The sequence below is a fragment of the Sorex fumeus genome, unplaced genomic scaffold, assembly GCF_029834395.1.
Source record: "Sorex fumeus unplaced genomic scaffold, SorFum_2.1 ptg000122l, whole genome shotgun sequence".
NCBI classification, from domain to species: domain Eukaryota; kingdom Metazoa; phylum Chordata; class Mammalia; order Eulipotyphla; family Soricidae; genus Sorex; species Sorex fumeus.
Window position 1 is genome coordinate 48,635,994 of NW_026606179.1, and position 22,415 is coordinate 48,658,408.

Below are 22,415 nucleotides of genomic sequence, written 5' to 3' on the forward strand. Positions count from 1 at the left end.
CAGCCCTATTAAAAATAATGAAGAGCTAAATCTCGAAACATCTATTATCACACAGACCCACGCAGCAACTGGAAGATGAAGCTGTAAAATAATACCAATGACGTGAAAGGTGCTCATAACCTAATGTTCAAAGCAGACAGCAGAATACAACACTGAGTGTATTTACAGCCCAGCCACAATCTCAGGAGTACTCGGCCATTCGTTTTGAAAAGGAGACTAGAAAGAAAAACACCTAAGATGTCAATAGTGCTTTGTCTGAGTCATAAGACTATGGGGACTTTGGAAAAAAATACCATACCTTTCTGTCTTTTCCAAACTTCAGCAAACTATTAGTCATTAATCCAGAGTGGGGCAGCATTATACCTTTTTAAGTGGAATAAAGAAGGGAGGGCAGAAGGCGGAGGAGAGGAGAGGCCAGAGCAGAAGAGAGCACAAGTGAGATGTACCTGTCTGCTCCCATGGCTTTCTCTGCATCAGGAAGTGAATGGGAAGGAATAGGAATGAGGAGGGTCCCACCACAGCTCCTAAGAGGAATTCAATCTTTGAACATCTTGTGCCCACTTCAGATCCCTCCTGAGATCCAATTTTGGGTCCGACCTTAACTTCTTCAAATACAACCTGAGATTCCTACTCAGATATCCTCTTAGATCCCTCTTCAGATGCCCCTTCAGATTCCTTCTCAGATTCCTCCTAAGAACCCCCTTGAAAACCTCCTCAGATCCTTCCTCAGATCTCCCCTCAGATTTGTCCTCAGATCTCCCCTCTGATCCTTCCTAAGATCCTTCGTCATGATGCTTCCTCAGATATCCCCTCAGAATCTTTCTCAGATCACAGTTAGATTGGCTCTCCTTGCTCAGGTCCTTCCTCAGATACCTCCTCAGAACCTTCCTCAGATTATGCCTCAGATCCCTCCTCAGATCCTTCCTCCTATTTCCCCTCAAATTCCTCCTCTGTTCCCCACGTCAGAACTCATCTCAAATTCTCCCTCAGAACCTTCCTTACATTTCTCCTCGGATCCCCCTCAGATCCTTCTTCAGATCCCACCCACATCCTTCCTCATTCCTCCCCTCAGATCCTCCCTGAATTTCTCCTCAGAATCCTTCTCAGATCCCCCCTCAGATCCTTCCTCGTATCTTCCCTCAAATCCCTCCTCAGTTCCCCACTTCAGATCTCATCTCAAATTCTCCCTCAAAACCTTCCTCACATTTCTCCTCAGATCACCCTCAGATCCTTCTTCAGATCCCACCCACATCCTCAGATCTCTCCTCAGATCTTCCTTGGATCCTCCTCAGACTTCCATGAGATAGTTCTTCAGATCTCCCCTCATATCCCTCCCCATATCTCTCCTCAGATCCTCCCTAAATTTCTCCTCAGAACCCTCCTCAGATCTCCCCTCAGATCTCCACTGTGATCCTTTCTCAAATACCCCCTCAGATCCTTCTTCAGATCCTCCTTCAGGTACCCTGAGATACTTCCTCAGATCTTCCCTCAGATCTCCCTCAGACTCCTCCTCAGATCTTCCTCAGATCTCCCTCAGATCCTCCCTCATGGCCTTTCCCACATTTCTCCTCAGATCTCCCCTGAGATCCAACCTTGAATCTTCCCTCAGAATACCTGTCAGACTGTCCCTCAGATCTCCATCTATCTTCCTCAGATTCTTCCCCCAAATCCTTCCACAGGTCTCCCCTTAGATTCTCCCTCACTTCTCCCCTCAGATCATCTCTTAGATCTTCCCTCAAATCTTACCTCAGATCTCCCTCTGATTGTTCCTCACATTTCTCCTCAGATCTTCCCACAAATCCTGCCGTAGATTCCCCTTCAGATCCTCTTGGTTCCTTTCTCAGATCCCCCCTGATTCTTTCTCAGATCTCTCCTGAGATCCCCCTCAGATACTTCCTCAGATCTCCTCTCAGATCCTTTCACAGATATCCCTTAGATCCTTCTTCAGATGCTCCCTTAGATACCCCTGAGATACTGCCACAGATCTTCCCTCAGATCCTTTCTCAGATACCCCCTCAGATCCTTCTTCAGATACTCCCCCAGATCTTCCTGAGATACTTCCTCAGATATCCCCTCAGATGTCACCTCAGATCCTTCCTCAGATTCCTCTTACATCCTTTCTTAGATTACCCCCTCAGATCCTTCCTCAAGGAATCTCTCTTCAAATCCTTCTTCAGCTCCCCCCTCAGATTTACCCTCAGTTCTTTTCTCCCATTTCTCCTCACAACCCCTCAGATCCTTTTTTGGAACCCCCCTCAGATAGCCCTAACATCCTTCCTCAGATACCTCTGCAGATCCTCCCTCAGATCTTTCCGCAGATCCTTCCTCAGATCTCCCTCAGATCCTCTCTCACATTTCTCCTCAGATCCCTCCTCATAACCCCCTCACATCCTTCCTCAGATTCCCCCCTCAGCTCTCTCCTCAAATCCTTCTTCAGTTTCCCGCTCAGATGTTCCCTCTGATCCTTCCTCACATTTCTCTTCATATATTCCCTCAGATCCTTTCTGAGATCCCTCCACAGATCTCCCCTCAGAATCTTTCTGAGATCTCTCCTGAGATCCCCCTCAGATCCTTTCTCAGGTCTCCACTGTGATCCTTTCTCAGATGCCCCCTCAGATCCCTCCTCAGATCTTCCATCAGATTCTTCCTCAGATCCTTCCTCATATTTCTCCTCAGATACTTCTTCACATTTCTCTTCAGATCCCTCCTGAGATCTTCCCTCAGATCCCTCCTCAGTCCTTTCCTCAGATCCTCCCATCATATCTCCTCTCAGATTCCCCCTCATATCTTTCCTCAGATCTCCCCTCAGACCCTTCTTCAGATGCTCCCTTAGATGCCTCCTCAGATCCTCCCTCCCATTTCTCCATAGATCTCCCCACAAATCCCTTCTCAGATATTCCCTCAGATTCTCACTCAGATGCCCCCCACAGATCTTTCCTCACATTTCTCCTCAGATTCCTCCTCAGATTCTTCCTCAGATCCCTCAAATCCCCCCTTAGATCCTCCCTCAGATCTCCCCTCAGATCCATCCTCAGACCTCCCCTTAGATCCTCTCTCAGATCCTTCCTCACATTTCCTCAGATCCCCCTCAGATCCTTCCTCACATTTCTCCTCAGTTCCCTCTTCAGTCGCCCCCTCGGATACTCCCTCAGATCATCCCTAAGATCCTTCCTCAGACCTCAACTTAGGTCCCTCTCAGATCCCCCTTCAGATTCCTTCTCAGATCTCCCCTCAGATTCTTTCACTGTTCTCCTCAGATCTTCCCTCGGATCCTTCCTCAAATCCTCCTCAGATACCTATGAAAGCCTTCCTCAGATCCCCCTCAGATCCTTCTTAGATCTCTTTTCAGATCCTTCCTCAGATCCTCCTAATATACCCCTAGATCCTTTCTCAGATCTCCCCTCAGATCCTTCTAGATCTCTTCTCAGATCCTTTATTTGATTCTCCCTCAACTCTCCCCTCAGATCCTTCCTCACATTTCTCCTTAGATCGCCCTCAGATCCCTTCTCAGATCCTCCCTTATATCTTCCCTCAGATCGTTCCTCAGGTCCTCCCTCAGATTCCCCCCTCAGATCCTTCTTCACATCCCCCTCAGATCCTTCCTCAGATTCCCCCCTGCCCGATCCTTCTTTAGTTCCCCCCACAGATCATCCCTCATATCCCCCATTAGGTCCTCCCTCAGATTTACCCTTAGATCCTTCCTCAGATATCCCCTCAGATTCCTTTTGGGTTTGGCTGGCTCTAGGTAGTCGACAGGCTGAGTCTTTCAGAGGGAGATTGGCTGGGATTTGGTCCTTGCCAGATCCTGAATACTGACTCACTTGTTGGAAGAGACTGATCACACAGGGGCTCTGGGACACAGGGCATACACAGGGAACTGCCAGGCATCAGACCTCAGTCAGTAGGGCAGAAATTAACCTGGAAGCTTCCCAGAGAAGTGTGTGTGTGTACCGTGGGAACACCTGTGTGGGGGAGGGGGTGGACATATCATCACACCACAGAGGTGACTCAGAGCCCACTGAGTTCAGATACCAAAGGTCAGGGTCTTGGCTGGTGTGGGGTGAGGACAGGTGAGTGCCCAGTTTCTTTCTCTTCCCCTTCCCACAGTCTCCTTAGCTTGGGCCCTTCCACAGGTCTCAGTGTTTAAAGAACACCTCAGGGCAGGCATCCTGTGAGACACTACAATCATCTCCTTTAGCTACTCTGAGCTGAAAGGGGTAGGACAACTCTGGCCACAAGAAGCCCATTTGTGCTGGTGAGGTGTGGGGGAGGCTTGCAGAGGTCCTGGAAAACCAAGGTTTCCTGATGGGCTTAGAGGAAAACCATCAGCAAGTCAGCTACTCTTCGGTCAGCAAATGAAAGTGCTGGCACTGCCCCAGTCATTTTGTCACCAAGGGAAAATCACCTCAGGGTGGAGGGCACGCTCCTGAGTAGTGTTCAGGGGGCCTGAGCAGTTCAATGCTTGGGCTGGTGGGGTGATGCTTCTCAGGACCAGCAGTGCTGGGGGCTTCCAGGAAAACACCCATTAAGTGCTTGTAGGGGTTAGGGGAAGTCAAGCAGTGCCAGTTCGGTAAGGTCTGGCTATCTGCCCTGCCCCACAGAAATAATCTTGAGAACATAAAAACACAGAACAGCAAAATGGAGAGAAGTTGTGCAAGTGGTCCCTGGAAGCCTGTGAGCAAGCAGAGCTGTGCAGAGCGCGTTCAGGTGCCTGCAGGGTTTGATGTTCAATCAGCCAAACCTCCCTTCCTGGAACATAAGTCTGCAAGTCAGTCTCGCCTCCAGCAAACACAGCCAGAAGGGTCTGGCTCCAGGGTGGTCTTCCCATGGTGGGATGGGTGTCAGGCTTTGCCCCTGCAGATACCACTGTACAATCAAGCCTCAAAGGACAGGGTCATGCCCAGAGCTGTGGCAAGAAGCCCCACACAGCAGCCCAGCCCAGCCCAGCTGCCTGACGGAGCCTCTGCTCCTGTTCTCTCCATTCTGTGGCCCTGGGTTTTGTTTGTGTCCTCAAGATGATCCCCATTTCAGGGCTCAGGAGCGCCCCACACACCACCTGCTCTACCTACCGCCCACCACCCCACCTTGTCCACCAAGGGATTTTCTCCACCCACTGCCTCCACGGCCTCAGCCCAAGGACAGCCCATGACTCAGGCCCAGGGATGGATCGAGCGGGGGCAGCACCCCAGGCCACGCCAGTCAGTGAACAGTCTTAATCATTGTCCCTGGCCCACCTCGGTGAGTCATTGCCAGGCCCCTGCCCCCTCACTGCTGTTCTTAGAAAACACCACAAGGCAGCGAGCCGCAAAGGCTTCCTGTGTCCCCTGAGCAGCCTGCGGTGCTCAAGCCACACAATCACTGCGCAGCTTCTGGCATCCTTCAGCGTTCTCCTCTCCCACCTCCCGCCCCATGCCCACACCACAGAGGCTGTGGGATCTTCAGCTGTTGGCATGTCCCCTGGGGCCATAATGGCTCTGACATTCTGCCTACCTCAAACCCACTAGGCATTGATGGGGAGAGGTGGGTCTCTCCCTAGGGGGCAGTTTCTTCCATGTTTGAGGCTTGAAAGGTTAAGGGCTTAGGGAGCTCAGCGCTCTGGCATGGGCTACAACTGTAGTATTCAGGCTGTTCTGGCGATCCTCAGAGAAGACAGCCCACCTTAGGGTTCCAGAGCACTGGGGCCCAGGCAGAAGCTGACACCTCACATGTTTCATCAAGTGGCTCCCAGGATTCAGCTGAACAGCCCCAGAGGAATGGCAAGAGTGTAGCCCAACCCAATTCCAGGCTCTGTTTGGCTTTGGCTCAGAGGGTAGTGAATGGGCTCAGGCCACGGAAACTTCTAGAAAATGTCTCCTTTCTCCACACTGAGCACTGGGCTGTGTCAGGACAGCAGCCACAGGAAGGCCGTGACTCGGACCTCCCTCCATTAGGCACTTCTTTTTGCTCGGGCTGAGCACTTTTCTCAGGGTCTCCAAAAGGAAATCCTGTGTAAGTCAGGGCTGCCCCTTGCCTGCACCCTGAAACAAGAACCCAGACACCCTGAAACAAGAACTCAGCAACACTCCCCCAAAACCAAAACCTCAGGCCACACACAGGCCATGAAGAAGAAGGGTAGGCAACCCCGCAGGGAAGCGCTTCCTCGGGCACCCAGCGCAGGCCCAGCCCAGCTCCTGCCCTGAGAGAACTCACGGGACAAGCCTTTTCAGTGGTCTCCAAAGGAGCCTGGGAGTCTGGGCGTTGCGGCCGGAGCCTGGCACCGGTCTCGTGCTGCTGAGAGCCCAGAGGAGTCCTGCTAACCCAGAGCAGCCAAGGCACATCATCACTCAATCGCAAATGAGCGCTGGAACCAATCCACAAGGTCTGTACCCCCATGTGTAGATGGGCAGTTGCGGGGATACATAACATCCGATTATAGAAATGAACCACACAAAACCGACTTTTTTTTTACACCATCAGAAATGGCAAAAGATTAAGTGCTCCATACGATTTGACCCCACTAGAAAACTGTCTTGAGCCTGGGGTGCAGCTCTGAGGCATAGCACATGCCTTGTACGTGTGAGGCTCTGGGTTCATGGGGACTAATCCCTCTAGAGTGGGAAATTCAGGGAAGGGCATGGCATTTAGGAAGGCAGCTGAGATGACAGTGTTCCGTGCACAGCATGAAAGGCTGCCAGCCACGAGCACCAGCTCTGCAAGGGAGTGGCAGCAGCACCCAGAAACTCAGCAACAACCTCCGGGGGCGGGGGGGGGGAACCAGAGTGGGGCAAGGAGGACAAGGTATGCAGAAACCCAGAAGTGGGGCTCGGAAAGCAGACTGAGGCCCACTTCCCCGAGAGCCCAGACACTCAGCAGCTGAGTGCTGGCACAAAGGGTCACGGGTTTATGACAACTCTGAGCCCATGAGAGCAAGGCAGTTTCTAGTGGAGACCACAACAGAAGTGTCCCCCCCCAGACTCCCAAAGCACCATGCTTGCCCATACAATCACCCCCAGTCAGCCATGTCACCCACCTCTCAGTTCTGGGTGGGCTTGAGGGACCTGTGATGGCCTGTGGGATGTTAGTATGAGGCAGAGGTTCACTGGGCTTGAGGGTCCCCAAAATGCCAAAAGGCAAGAGGGAGAGAGCTAAATCACTCCCAACAATCAGGCGAAGGGGGCTACCCTAGACCAGCCAGTCCCCCCAAGATACATCAGTGAGCCAGTCTAGAGGACCAGGAGGGGGTGGGGGGGGTGTTGGGTCACACCCAGTGGTACAGTGGTACTCAGGGGCTATTCCTGGCTGTGCTTGGGGGGAATTATATGGGATGTCAGGGATCGAACCCGGGTTGTCCATGTACAAGGCAAGTGTCAACCTGCTGTACTACCATTGTGGTCCCACAAGTTCCTATTTCCTTCCTTTCTTCCTTCCACCTTTGAATTTTTTTTTTTTTTTTTTTAGTGAAACACCATGAGGTACAATTGCAGACTTACAAACTTTCGTGCATGGGTTTCAGTTATACAATGATCGAGTACTCATCCCTCCACTAGTACCCATTTTCCATCACCAATGATCCCAGTAGCCCTCCTGTTCCCCCACCCCACCCCCACCCCGCCCTGCCTTTGTGGCAGGGCATTCCCTTTTGCTCTCTCTTTCCTTTGGGATGTTGTGGTTTGCAATAGAGGTACTGAGTGGCCATTGTGTTCGGTCTATAGTCTACTTTCAGCACACATCTCGCATCCCGAGCAAATCCTCCAAACATCCTTTACTTAGTGTTTAAAATAAATAGTTTGGGGCTAGAGTGACCCTACAGAGGGCAGGACACTTCCCTTGCCCATGACTATTCCTGGTATGATTCCAGGCATACCACAGGTCCCCAAACCCTGCCAGAAATGATCCAAGAAGAGAACCAAGAGTAAATCCTGAGCTCCACTGGGGGTAGGCCAAAAATAAAAACTCTAAGAATGGTTTAGGGGCTTGTCTTGCATCCCGCTGAGCCCAGTTCAAATCCTCAGCATCATACACAGTCCTCCAAGCACACCCAGGGCCACTCCTGAGCATGGAGCCAAGATCAGTGCCTGAGCACTGATGGGTCAACCCCCAAACCAAGAATGGCTTAATACATCCTCAGTACCTTCGATACAGGTTTTCAACAAAAATGTATCTCGCGCTGTGAATCGACCGCTCCATCAGTCGCACGGGTGACATCTGAGGAGAAAGAAAATATACCTCATCAACTCAGGCTGATGCCGGCAACCCTGGGCAATGCCAGTGGGTGCCCCAGCTTTGGTTCACACTGGGTACCGGAATGAAGAGGCTAAGGGAGGTCATGGTCACCACAGAACTGAGTCTGGTTCCCCTGCTCCAAGGAAGCTGGGGTGGGCAGTCTCCGTCAGAACACGCACAGCTCAGCGGGATCGTGGGCACGGAGAACGCTAGAGTACGTGCTCTAGTACAGTCCCACAGAGTGTGATGACAGCTCTGCAGCTAAACAGGGTGCCAACGTGCCCGTGTGCCCCAGCAGAAATCCAGGGGGCCCAGGGTTTGGGTGTCATTCTCGCAGCAGTACCAGAGGGCCTGACTCTTTGGAACTCATGAGCAGGTGCTCCTCAAGCAACCCCGGAACACTGGGACGGCCCGTGCCAAGGGTCAAGGAGCATGTGGCATTGCTACCCACAGGGCTCCCCTGGGAAGCAGGTAGCAAACACTCTCACCCCACCTCAGGCCCAGGGCCTGCAAAGCACGGGGAGATTCAAAGGCAAGAACTCCGGCTCTGCCTGTTCCTCTACCTTTCCTTATCCTTCTCCCTCTGCCTGCATGATAGATTTCCTTCAACAGAAGAACAGCCACATCCCACTACAGCCAGATGTACAACTGGTCCTCTGAAAACATCGCTCTGTTCAATTTTTGATTTTGTTTTGGGGCCACACACAACAGTGCTCAAGAGCTTATTCCTGGCTTTGCGCTTAGGAATCACTCCTGGCAGATCTGGGAGATCATATGAGATGGGACTCAAACCCCAGTAGGCCTTGTGCAAGGCAAGTGCCCTACCTGCTGTACTATCTCTCTGGCACCTATAGACATCCTTTTGGAACAACAAAATGATGAGAGGAAAAACTACTAGCTGATTTAAACAGTATTCGAGGATCTGGTTCTTTGAATTTTAAGTAAGGGCTAAAATTAGGCTTGTAATCATTTCAAAAAACAGGGCATACCCAGGAGGGGTATTCTGACCCCAGTCCCTCTGATCTGCATCGTTTAGGCAGACACTAAGGAGACAGAAACCTGAGCAGTTCTGCTCCTGTCTTTCCACTTCTGAGATGCATAGTAGTCATTAGCTGCTGTGCCCAGCCCAGCAAAGCTGCTGTGCTGGCCGAACTGGAGCTATCTCCTTCAACGAGAGCCTCCCGTATGGATCTCCAAGGCTGTGCTTGAAGGTTTGAGCCATGGGGGCCAACCAGGATCCCCTCAGCCAGTCTTTCTTCCAGGGCAGCCTCTCCACCCTGAGACACCTGCCCACGCAAGACATGTTTGCAGATCTGCCCTAACTCCTGACTGGCCCAAGGCAGGACATGTGACCAGATGAGCCAAAAAAGTCTTTACCTCCAGAATCTGCCCTCAGTGTTCAGCCCCAGGGCAATAGATTAGATGGCTCAGTAAATTCTCAGTCACTGGAATAAACCAAGCATGCATTCCAATCACCTGAAGAGCTCAATAAAAACATACTGTCAAGGCTCATCACCACAATTTCTGACTCTGTAGGTCTAGGTGGGGGCCAGAAAACATACACTTGTAACCAGGTCCCAGGTGCTGCATGCTTTGGGAAGAAATGCATTACAATGGTAAGACCCCAGCAAAGTGACATTCTAATAAGTTCTCATTATCTGAGCTTGGTGAGTGATTAAGAAGCTTCTCGAAGCTACAGAAACATGGACCTTGAACCCAGGATTATAGGAGGCCAAGCAGTGAAGGGCGAACTGGCTAGTCCCCTCAGGTGAAGTCTCTCTCTGGAACTTGCAGAAATGTGAAGGCTGGCGTGTACCTGAGGACGTGTGTGCTGCTCCAACATGGTGAGCTGCACATAGGTCTGCAGCGTGAGGCCCCAGCGACAGGCATCCCGGTACATGAGACCCTGCGGAAGCACAAAGCAGGCCATTCACACACTGTCCTGGGACCCTGGCCTCTTCTGTCTCCGCTGACCATCTCAGGAAAGCCCCACGGGGATGGGTTGGGGCACAAATGAAGCCAACATGATTGCAGGCCCCACTGAACAATTCCAGGGGGCTTACAGAGAGCACCGAGGCATGGTCCATCAATGTTCACTCTGCGCCCCCTGCAGACTGTTCTCAGCCTAGCAGCCAAAGCGAGCCGGTTAGACCTTCCCACTCCGCTGCCACTCACCCTGCACGGTCAGGTCAGGTCCAGGCAGTCCCCCAGGGCCTCTGCACAGGCAGCGCCTTCATCTGATCCCCTCCTGGCTACAGGAGCTTCCCTGCTCAAGCCTCTCTTGGCCTCTGCTCAAATACCACCTATTAGAGACACCCTCCATAGGCCCTCCCCCCAGCTACCATCCTTCCGCTCTTCATCATTTTTGTTCCTTGACTGCCTCCCAGCTAAGTGGTGAAAGCCCAGGGCTCTGCAGGGAAAGCCAAACCACAGACTCCCTAAGCTCAAGGGAAGCGAATTTCAGCAAGCTTAGCAGAGATGCTCCCACACAGGCACTCTCCGAGAGAACCCGGGTCAAAGAAAACTGACGTTTTCCAAAAAAAAAAAGATGTTTTCTGGTGGGGGGGGGGTGGTGGTTTGGGGGCCACATCTAACAGTGCTTGGGTCTTATTCCTGGATCTGTGCTTAGGGAGCCATATGGGATATTGGGGGATCAAATCCAGGTTGGTTGTGTGCATGGCAAGTGCTTTATCTGCTGTATTATCTCTCTAGTCCCTAAAAGGCACATTTTTACTTTAAATCAAGCTAAAATGTCAATCTTGCTTTTCTGTTCAGAGTGGAAGGCTGTAAAACCATCTCATTCTGAGGCCAGAAAGATAGCACAGTGGTTAAAGCATTTGTCTTCTATGTGGCCCACCCAGAATTGATCTATGACACCCCACTCCTTGCCAAGAGTGACCTCTATACCCTGAGCAACACTGGGTATGGCCCAAAGCTCTCCAAAAGAAAATCTAATTCTTGTAATACCATATGCCTGTAACATATATAAAATTATAAAATGATGTTACCTCAATAAAACTTTCTTTTAAAAAAACAGAGACCAGGGATCAGAGAGACAGTATAGCTGGTAGGGTGAGGGTACTGGCCTTGTACATGTGGCCAACCCAGGTTCAACGCCCAGCATCCCATACGGCCCCCCAAGTACCAAAAGGAGTGATCCTTGAGTGCAGAGCCTAGAGTAACCCCTGAGCATCACTGGGTGTGGCTCCCAAACAAACAAACAAATAAAATAAAACATAAGGGCCAGGGAGCAGAGGCAGTACAATGAGTAGGATGCATGCTCTACATACAATGGAGCCAGGTTCGATCCTGGGCATCCCATATGGTCCCTTGAGCACTGCTAGGAGTAATTCTTGAGTTCAGAGCCAGGAGTAAGTCCTAAGCACAGTTGTGTGTGGCCCCAAAACCAAAATAAATGGGGAGTGAGGACAATCAGAGAGATTAACAGGAGATTATACAGACGTTTAAAACACATGCTTTGCATGCAGCCAACTGCCAGTCTGACCCCAGGTCCCGCAGAGCCCCAAGCACCTCCAGGTGTAGCCTCGGGAGGCCCCCACACACTACGGAGGTGTCCCAGGAAATCCCCAGCATGCAGGGACCAAGCAGCACCACATCCTCAGGCTCTCACACTGAGCTGCCTGTTGGGCTGGCTAAGAAATGTCAGCTTGCTTGGAAATTCATCCCTCCCTTCACCTCATCCTGCAGAAGAAGGCCAACACTTGCACACACACACATCTAACTCTAGTTTTCATGACAAAGCAATGCTCTTTGTGCTAAGGGGGCCCAGAGTCCAGAGACTGGGACCGTATCCTCTGAAGTGTCACCTCCACCCTGGCCGCTGTCTGATTCTAAGCACCCAGCCCTGGTGCCTGGGGAATGGGCTTGCTGCCGGGCTTCTTCGTTGGGCCCAAGAGAAGGGTTGACTTCCCACCCTCTCCCACAGCTGTATTGGTGAGATTCTTCTCACATCTCTGAGATCCCTTACTCAGAGACTCTGGGAGTTTTCGCCTGCTAGAGCACACTGATGCTGGCACTGCTTTAACTTGTGTTAGTGAAACCACATTCACGTGTCACAAGTGCTCTGCATCAACAGCAACGTCGATGTGATATTAACATCCTCTCACCTGCCAGCACTCTCTGATCGCCGCACCAGGGCAGACATTTCATCGTATTCTCCTCCCCTTCTTTCCCTGGAACCAGGGGCAGGAGCCTGGAGGCTACCCCTTGTCAGGAACAGCAACGGCACGTGAGGCCAGAGCCAGAAGCTGTAGGAGAACCCACTGTGGGCTGCTCAGATGGTGCCCTGGCTTTGGGCGGACCCTGAGACACTAAGGGCACCACTGGGGATGCGGGGACAGCCCAGCTCCCAAGCCTAAGGCTCAAACCTAGATGTCCCTGCCCAGCTGTGTGATCTGGGAGAACTTATTTCTGCTGCAGAATGAAACTAAAACTACCCCCTTCATCACGGGGCTGAAGGCTGGACCCAACACGCGTTAGCTTCCTCCTGCAGATCCAGAATCCACCCCTCTCGCTCTAGCAGCGAGAGCCGGACCCCTGAACACGGAAGGAAGTTAGGGGTTACGGGGCAGCCCCTGGGCACTGGCAAACATATATTCTCTCCATATATACCTCAGAGGGATATCAAGGAGGCTCGTTTCTTAGAGGAAGTCCTGGCCCACTTGGCCTCAGAAATTTGGGTTCCAATGGCTTTTTCCCAGGAGAGGCTAAGGGGGTAGAAAGGGCAGCAGGGGAGAGACATCCCTGCAGCCACAGGGACACCAGGTGGGACAGCTAGGGAGGGCCGACAGCAGGTGCCCAGCTCTGCACGCCCTGAGCCAGGTCCCCAAGAGCCTGAGCCTCAAACACCAATGTGCCACCATTACCCCCAACCGCTCCTTGTCCTCCCTTGACTGGGCCCATCATGAGTGAATCTTGGGAAGGCTCAGGCCCATGTGTCAGCACCGCCACTCCCAGGCGCTTGCGGGGCACTGGGGGTTCTCCCAGGAAGCCACCCACTCACCAGAGGGTTATGGCCACGGACGTTCCTCCACTTCGACACAGGTTCCGCTAACACCTGCAGGGAGGGAAAATGTCAACACGCCCAGCTGGGGTGCACAGCTCTTTCCTCACATTCATAAGGCTCCGTCTGGTCTCTCTCCTGTCCACTAACTAACACAGTTTTACTCCACTGCCTTCTTATGGAGAGCATTTTCCACAATGTAAACAGCTGGAACTCGGGTGGAAACTGGAACTGACTGATGTCACTAGTGCTGAACACCCTGGAACACTCCGCCCTCTCCACATTTTGAGAAGGCATCCTGGGAGGAAAGTGAAGAAATGCCGTCAAAATCTCCAGGAGGAGAGGCAGCCCCACTGAAATCTGCCATGTACGGGTTGGAGAGACAATCCAGGACCTTGCCTTGCACGCAGTCATCCTGAGTTCAATCCCCTATGATCCTCCGAGCCTGCAAGGAGCCATTTCTGAGTGTGGAGCCAGGTGTAACTTAGCCTAAGCACTGCTAGGTGTGGCCCAGAGACCAAAAATAAAAAATAAAATATCCTTTAAAAGAATCTGCCACGCAGGTGCAGTTGTGGATGAAAGGGGACCGAGGGGCAAGAGGGCTTAGGGGGACAGGGGACGCCAGGCCAGGCCCTCTCTGAGCATGCTTAAGGGGCAGGAGAGTAGCACAGGGGTAAAGACACCGTCTTGCTCGTGGCTGACTGGGTTTCCATCCCAGGCACTGCACATCATGAGCACCACCAGGAGGGATCCCTGAGTGCCACCAAATGTGGCTGAAGACCAAAATATAAAAACAAAACAAGACTTTATACTAATTTACTTTCCCAAGAAACCACTAACCCAGGGTTGGTTTTATTTATTTATTTTCTCCTCTGCAGGATTAGGGTTTTGAGGATTTCTTTTGGTAACAGGAATAGGAGCTGGGGGGAGGGTTTGGACCACCACCCAGCAGTGCTCAAGGGACCAAGTGGTGCAGGGATCGAATGAGTGTCTGCCATGTGCAAGGCAAATGCTTTAACCCCTATACTATCTCTCTAGGCCCACGCTGATGACTATAAGGATTAGAAGTTCGCCATCTGGACCGGGGCCATAGTACGGCAGGCAGGGTGCTTGTTTTGCACGCTGCCAACCTGGGTTTGATCCCCGGCACTACATGAGACCCTGAACCTGCCAGGAATTATCCCTGAACCCTGAGCCAGGAGGATGCCCTGAGCATCACCGAGAGTGCGCCCCCCCCAAAACAAAAACATAAACAAAAACAAAACAAAACCAGAGAATGAGAGAGCAGCCGCTCCTGCACCAGGAGCTCAGGGGCTGTGGAAGGTGGAGAGTCGAGATTGGTGCCCAGGGTGGGTGGTAGGCGGACAGAGTGTAATCTCTGTGAGGCCACAGTGCCCCCTAGCCACGGCTTCCAGGACTGACTGAGAGGAGCTCCCCACCTCTTACATAAACTCCGCTCAGCAGCCCTGGGAAGCCCTCAGGGGTCCTTCCAGTTCCTCTCAGCAGGCTCCATACCATCTCTCCAGCTCTCCACCCCTCACCCCGTGGCCCTGGGCATGGAGGTGGGAGAAGCTGCCAGGAAAGGTATACAGGTCAGGGCGCCTGAAACCCCAAGTGCCACATAGGAGCCTGCCCAGGACCCTGGAGCCTGCTCTGTCTCCGTTTCCTCACCTGCACCTCTGCATTGGGGTCACACCCCGCCGTGCTCAGGGGCTACTGGGCTCAGTGCTGGAAATTGCTTCTGGTGTGTGTGTGTGTGTGTGTGTGTTTTAATTTTTACTAGTGAAACAACATGAGGTACAGTTGTAGACTTGCAAATTTTTGTGCTTGGGTTTCAGTTATACAATGATCTGAGACCATCCATTTGGAGCTGGGGCGCCTGCCTTTGGCGCCATCTCCTGGCCAACAGTCACATTTCTCCGGCCCTGTCCTTGCAGCTCCCAGCTGGAGGCATTCTTCCCGCTGGGCCTGCCCTACCCTCTGAGGACCAGCTTCACCAACACCCTGCTTGACCTCAGATGCAGGTCAGTTCGCCACTGGGCATTTCCAGGTCTTCCATCTCTGGTCTAAACCAAGGGGTTTTAAACTTTTTCCCTTTTTCCCCAGCAAGGAGTGAGTGAGCACTACCAGAAACACCTCAGATTCATTTTGAATTGATTTTGGCTGTTGCACATTCAGAAACCTTTTGACTGTTGTCAATGTATTTTTCAGGGGCCATAGAGGCAGTACAGTGGGCACTTGCTTTGCACATGGCTGACCCAGATTCAATCCCCAGCATCACATATGGTCCCCCAGGGCCTCCAAGAGTGATTTCTGAGCATGGTGTGGCTTTGGGGTGTGGCTCCAAAACAAAACAATGTTTTATTTTGCTGTCCACATGTTCAATCTTGCAGGGCAGGCAGAACACGGGTATAAGCCCGGTTTCAAAGTGGGCAAGCCTGCCCTCTGGTGGCCACTGAGACAATTGCTAGTGCAATTGTGGGGCTGGGGAGGAGGGGCAGACTTGTAGTTTGCTTTAAGAAGGCAGATTTCCAGGAGTACTGAGTACTTTTGATTCTGAAAAATGAGCAGTAAGCCAGGTAAGTTTGAAGACTTCTGGCTAGCCCCTCAAATCTTTTTCCTAGGCTTCAAAAAACCTGGGGTTTAGGTTTGTGCTGGGAAGGGTGCAAATGTTCATGCCACCAAGGTCAAGATTTTTTGTTTTGTGTGGGGGCCACAACCAGCCATGCTCATGATCCCATGCTCAGGGCTCACACCTGATGGCGCTCAGGAGCCCATGCAGTGCTGGGTATTGAACCAGCCAGCAAGGCAAGCACCTTAACTTCTGTGCTCTCTTTCTGTCCTTGTGGGACCAAGACTTTGAGATGACTCACAACTGCCTAGGGCCTTGTAGGGCTCATGAAGGATCAAGGCACAGGGCCTTGAAGTAACCCCTCCCCTCTCCCCTCACACCTCTGTGCTGCTTCTCACAACTGTCCTTCTGGCCTGCTTTACAGCAGTGAAGTGAAAACTCTGCATCTGGGCAGGCACAGAGAGCCTAGCCAGCAGCTAGGGGAGGACGGGAACTCCCACATGCCAGCTTCACTGACAAGCCTAAGGACAGCAGACTCAGGCCTCCTGTGGCAATACTTCTCTGCAAAGCAGGAGAGGGACACGCACAGGATAAAGGCTCTAAAGTGTTCACTTTTATTTTTTATTATCCTGCATGCAAAAATCATGAGCTCCAGCTCTTATGAGCTATCTCCCAAGCCTCTAATGTTGCTTAATTTTTGTTTCCTTTTTGTTTTGTTTTGGGGCCACACCTGGCGGTGCACAAGGCTTACACCTAACTCAGCGCTCAGGGGTCACTCCTGGAAGAGCTCGGGGTAGCATATGTGGAGTCTGGGATTGAACCCACACTGGCTACATTCAGGGCAAGAGTCATACATGCTGTACTATCGCTCCAGCCCACTATGCTGCTTACTTTTTTTTTTTTTTGCCAGACCAAACACATGTTAAGTAGAAAACAGAAAAAGAAAAAAATGACAAATATAAATCATATAATTGTATATAATTTGTATATAAATCTATGATAACAAAAAAAAGCCATCAACAGACTCAGGTGTAGAACAAGGAAGAAGGGTCAGTGGCTTGTGCAAAAATAGGTTTTTATCACCTGTAGGGCACTTTTTAGAGATCTGACCATAAATTTTTAGGGATTAGACTACAAATGGTCAAGAAATTATGATGACAGGTGACGCAGACTAATACTCCTGCCTGGGTGTGGGCTCTGGCCATGCTCAGTCGCTGACCTTTCTCACATAAAGATTCTTTTCCTAACCAGAATGGGAGCTCTGGGCCTGCACTGTCCCAAAAAGTAGCCCTGGAGAGAGGCTGCCGCGAAAATGACCCATCAGACAACCAAAGTTTCATCTAGAAACATGACAGGAGAGCTACGTGATGGTTTTTGTAAGATTTCAGGTTAACGGGAAAATATTAGATATCTATTTTGCTAGATACAACATTCTTTTGGAGCCAGAGAGGTAGTACAGCAAGCAAGGTACTTGCATGTGGCACAGTTTCCATCTCCAGCACCCCATACGGTCCCCCAAGTCCCACCAGGAGTGATCCCTGAGCGCAGAGCCAGAAGAAAGCCCTGAGCACTGCCAGATGCACCCCCCCCCACACTAAATAAATAAAACAAAAATAAATAAAATGCCCTTTGTTTTTCTTTTGAAGCTACTAGAAGTTGAACCCTCTATATAAGGCTTGAAGTTGCAATTCATACTGTATTTCTATTGGCCAGTCTATGTATTCTATCAACTACACTATCAAGCTTTTGCGGGTTCCGATGAGCCCAGGGAAATGGACATACCTCAACATCTGTTGTGTTGGAGAAGAATTCCAGGCATGTTGTCTTCCCGCTTGCAATGTTACCCTCGATGCAGATCTGGCAAAAGACAAAAGCAAGTTAGAACCAGGCACCAATTGTTTAGGGAGCATCAGGGAACTATTTCGAAGGAAGGGCTCAATAGAAGCGAAAGCAGGTCAGCCCAAGAGTTCAGAGTACAAAGTAAACGCTCTCCTCAGGACCCCCGCCAAGGTACCACCACTCATAATAATCGTAGTATAATAACATAAACCTCCCTCTTAAACGACCACCCGCCCTCCAACACAGACCTCCCTTATGTCAGCCCCTTGGGATCCCCTAAGGGTCCTAAACTTATCTGGCCGCCTACTGACCCCTTTTCAGAGCAAAATCATTCAGTGAACCCTGGAAATCGACCTTCTTTCCGTGCCTGTCCCTCTATCAGAAGCTCCGACTGTCTCCTCCCCAACCCAGGTCATTCTAAGGTCTCTTCAGAGTGGGTAGCGGGTGGTCACCCACTTTGGGAAACACTGTCCACCACACCTCGCCTGCCCTCCTCCACCTCAGCCCATCCATTCTGTCGCCCCAGACTACTTGACTTCAAGCCAACACACTCTGCCTAACAGCTGTGAGGCTGGGGAGCAAGTATATGATCTGGAAGAGACGTTAGAGCTCTGTGCAGTGACCAGGGTGGCCGGGTTAAGCACCTGGGTGCCAGGCAGGCCCCACGACAGGTTAACTCGTACCATGAGCAACTGGCAAAAGAGAAGCGGATCCTGTAGGTGAGAGCCAAGGCATCAGGCCTGGCAGGTGAGCTGGAATTCACACCTTCTGGTGACAGCAAAGGAGCTTCAGTCACAGCCCACATAACCCTGGGGTGCCCGGGGCTGGAGCACAGGTCCTGCACTCAAGATATCTGGATTCAATCCCCAAACCACACAGTCTCCCAGCACTGCCAAGTACAGAACGGGGAGCAGCCCCTGGGCACTGCCAAGTGTGGCCCGAAAAGCAAAACCAAACAAAACCCATGGGGTGATTGTGGCCTTTCACGTGGCCTGCCCCCGACAAACTCTCCCCCACCTGCTCACAGGTTTCCTGCTAACAAAGGCCAAAGGGTGTCAGGAGGGCTGAACCACCTCACGTCCAACACTGGCAGCATCCTCCACCCCACTCTAACCTCACACCCCATCACCCACTCCTTTACAACCGCAAACCACAAAACAACTCCCAGGGGACCACAAGAGGCAGAGCCCACCAGGGAACGGAGAGATTTGGCTTCCACTTTCCTATTCTCCTGAAGAGGACGCTTTTCCTCTTCTAGAAAATGAGAGACGCACTCAACCAAGACACTCGCCACAGACCTTTCTTTCCTGCCCCTTGCTAGAATGTGATGCTCAGCTCAAGACCTTCCAAAAAAAGCAACCGTTTCCTCTCTGGGGTCCTTGCTTCCAGGACGACCGAGAAGAGACAGCATGACGTCTGTGCTGCGCCCACTGCAGCCGCGTTCTGGTACCAGCTGTGCCCTAGGAGTGCCCGAGGACAGGACCAGAAAGAAGTCCGTTGTCTGGGCCATGGGTGTGGCTAAGCAGTATGAGTGAGGTCCTGGGTTCAGTTCCCAGCACCTCCCTGAAGAAAGTCAAAGATGATGACACCTGTCATTCCAAACCGCTTGGCCCTCTGCCTCCCCCTCAGCCATGTCAAGGAGCTCAGTCCTGAAGGACTGAAGAAAAACTGCCCACCAAGAAAAAGCAGAAAACGGGAGCCACAGTTTCAAAAACAGAGAGACTGCAGGTGGGAGAGGACAGAGATAGGTCAGTGCATAGGGCGCTGCACTGGCACGCTGCCAACCCAGGATCAATCCCCAACACCTCATAGGGTCCCCTGAATCCTACCAGGACTGAGCCCTGAGTACTGCCAGGTCTGATTCAACCTAGCCACCATCCCAATAAATAAAACAATTAAATCAATCACCCTTCTGATTCCCACCATGAAATCCTTGGGATTCAAAGGCTTAAGATTAGCTCAGTTGGGCTAGAGTGATAGTTGCGCTGGAGTGATAGCACAGCGGGTAAGGCTTTTGCCTTCCATGTGGCCGGTCCGGGTTCTATTCCCAGCGTCCCATATGGTCCCCCAAGCACCGCCAGGTATAATTCCTGAGTGCATGAGCCAGGAGGAACCCCTGTGCATCGCTGGGTGTGATCCCGAAAGCAAAAATAAATAAAGAAATAAAAATTTTTAAAAAATTGCAGAATCTGGCAAGCTCCCCGTGGCGTACCCAATATGCCAAATACCAGTAACAATGATGGGTCTCATTCTCCTAACCCTGAAATAGCCTTGAATCTCAGGGCTAGGATGAAGAAGACGTTACTGGGGCCTGCTCGAGGCAATCGACGAACAACAGGATGGTCGTGATCGTCGATGAGCCAGGAATAACCCCTGTGCATCGCTGGGTGTGACCCCCAAAAAAGAAAAAAAAAAGATTATCTCAGCTAGGGTGGAGAGATAGTGCAGCGGTTAAGGTGTATGCCTTGTATGCAGCAGACCCAGGGGCGATCCTGGCATTCCCTATAGCCCCCTGAGCTTGCCAGGCTTGGCTGCTGAGCACAAAGTCAGGAGTAACCTCTGAGCACTACTGGGTGTGGGCCAAAAAACAAAAACCAAACAAACAAGAAAGATCAGCTCAGCCAAGCTACTTCCTGGTTTTCCAGAGAGAACAGGCTGGGTGAAAAAAAAAAAAAAGGATTCAATAAAATTTTTTAAAAAAGCAACTGAGGTTCAGTTCTCCCCCGGTCTGTGCGTGCACAGGAGGCCAAGCCAGCAGGGGGATGGAGCTGGTGGGAGCCCCGCGAATAGGGCTCTGAGGGGCCAGGGGCTCCCCCCCCACACACTCCCGGATGCCAGGAGGTGCCCACCATGTCCCTCGGAGCCTCCTGGAGCTATGGCCAGCAAGACCCATGCCAGTTGCACCTTGCCAGCCGCTACGCAGGTGGCTTGTGGGTCCCCCGTGGGGTGGATGTTTCACTCGGATGACATAAGACTGGCAGCCCCGCTATTACTAGGAAGCTACTGAGTGGAAGTGGCTTTAGAACGAGCGAAAGCCCAGCAGGGAGGGCATTTGCCTCGCATGCGGCCAACCCGGGTTCAATCCCCGGCATCCCATAGGGTCCCCCAAGCCCCGCCAGGAGTGATCCCTGAGTGCAGAACCAGGAGTGAGCCCTTGGGCATGGCCAGGTGTGACCCCAGAAAAAAGCAAAAAAAAAAAAGAATCTTGGAAGCTCTTCACAGTGCTGAATTCAAATCTCCCTGCGAGGGGCCCATTAAGGCATCTTAATGTGGCATTAGTGAGGCAAGGCGGCTGTTGCTTCAATAAATAGGCAGGGGGGCATTTCACAGCCCACCTCTTCCCCCATTTCCGTGACTCCGTGTGACTTTTAAAAATGTTCTTTCTGAGGGTGAGGGGTGGGATGGGAAAGATAGTACAGAGTTAGGGTGCCTGCCATCAACGCGGTGCACCCAGGCATGAGCCCCCAACTCTGCATAGGCTCCCCACTGCATCCCTCCAGCAGGGGTCTCTGAGCACAGAGCCAGGAGTAATCCCTGAGCACAGCTGGTGGCTCCAACACTCCCCTGCCTACAGCCAGTAAGGAGAAATCCCTGAGCACAGCTGGTTTTAACACACACACACTCCCAAGAACCTTTAAAAAAAATTCAGGGGCTGGAGCCATAGCACAGTGGGAGGGCTTTTGCCATGCACGTGGCCGACCCGGGTACGATCCCCAGCATCCCAAAGGGTCCCCTGAGCACCGCCAAGGGTAATTCCTGAGTGCAGAGCCAGGAAGAACCCCTGTGCATCGCTGGGTGTGATCCCGAAAGCAAAAATAAATAAAGAAATAAAAATTAAAAAAAAAAAGCAACTGAGCTAAGGCATCCAAATTACATAAGCCTTATTGAAAATGAATTGATCCAAAATTAAATTTTGCTACATGGATATTGTATATATACATTCAGTGATATACATGTGTGACCTTGTTAACTTAGGATTAGTCTGGGATCTTGATCATTGATTTAAAATAAATAAATAAATAAATAGGGGGGAAAAAAGGGATTTTTAAGAGAAGTGCATACTCATTGAAGAAAAGAGAGAAAAAATGATGGAAGTGAAAACCACCACCCACAACCCTGTGACCATGAGGAAAGCCTTTCCACTCCGCTCAGGCAGTGGCTATTATCTGTACAGATTTCTTGGCAGGCGTCTTCCAACTGCTGGCCGGAGGAACCGCCCAAGCACTTGGGAGTCAGGCCCAGCAACCAGAGTTCACAAGAAAAAGTGTGTATGAGAGAATGTAGCAGGGCTAAGGGGAAACCAGGAAAAATGGCCCCCATGTGTGGGTCAGGAAACACCTGCCGGTTGTGGCATCTGAGTCTGCCAATGACGCACCCCCCCCCCCCCCGCCCCCGCCTTCACTCTGCACTGAGTCCTGCCTTCCAGCTGCTCAAGACTACAGCTAACCTGGCGACGTGAGGCCTCTCCTAGTCTGACTTTTGGGCAGCAACATTTTCCTCTTTTCTGAGAACAGGAGCTAAGTATTTTTTACAGTATTTTTTTACAGTCGGAAATACAGAGAATGAAAAGGAGAAAGTAAAAACCACAGCGTCCCAAGACCGCCATCGTCTGGGATGCTGAAGGAGAAGCAGTCTTTCCAGGGGCAGACAGGCTGACCTCCAAAGCCCCTGCTAGAGGAATCAAAACACACACTGTCCTGGGAGAGATGCTGACAAGGCAGGCCGAGACCTGCACCAATGGCCAATGGCGAATACCTGAGAAAAAGCCTGGTGCGGACC

The 22,415-nt window shown here is 51.5% G+C and overlaps 1 protein-coding gene across 2 annotated transcripts in view; it reads right to left on the reverse strand.

Annotated features, from left to right (window-relative positions):
- Positions 1-22,415, reverse strand: part of TK2 (thymidine kinase 2) — a 31,849-nt gene that overhangs the window by 7,150 nt on the left and 2,284 nt on the right. Inside the window, exons 3-5 of one of the 2 annotated variants that reach the window (XM_056136755.1) lie at positions 17,580-17,654; positions 10,019-10,108; positions 8,111-8,184 (exon numbers count right to left, since the gene is read on the reverse strand). In XM_056136755.1, coding sequence (XP_055992730.1) covers positions 8,111-8,184; positions 10,019-10,102 — 158 coding nt within the window. In that variant the 5' untranslated portion in view covers positions 10,103-10,108; positions 17,580-17,654. Of the gene's footprint in view, positions 1-8,110; positions 8,185-10,018; positions 10,109-10,544; positions 10,624-17,579; positions 17,655-22,415 lie in introns of those variants that run through there. The other variant, XM_056136754.1, reaches the window with a different exon arrangement.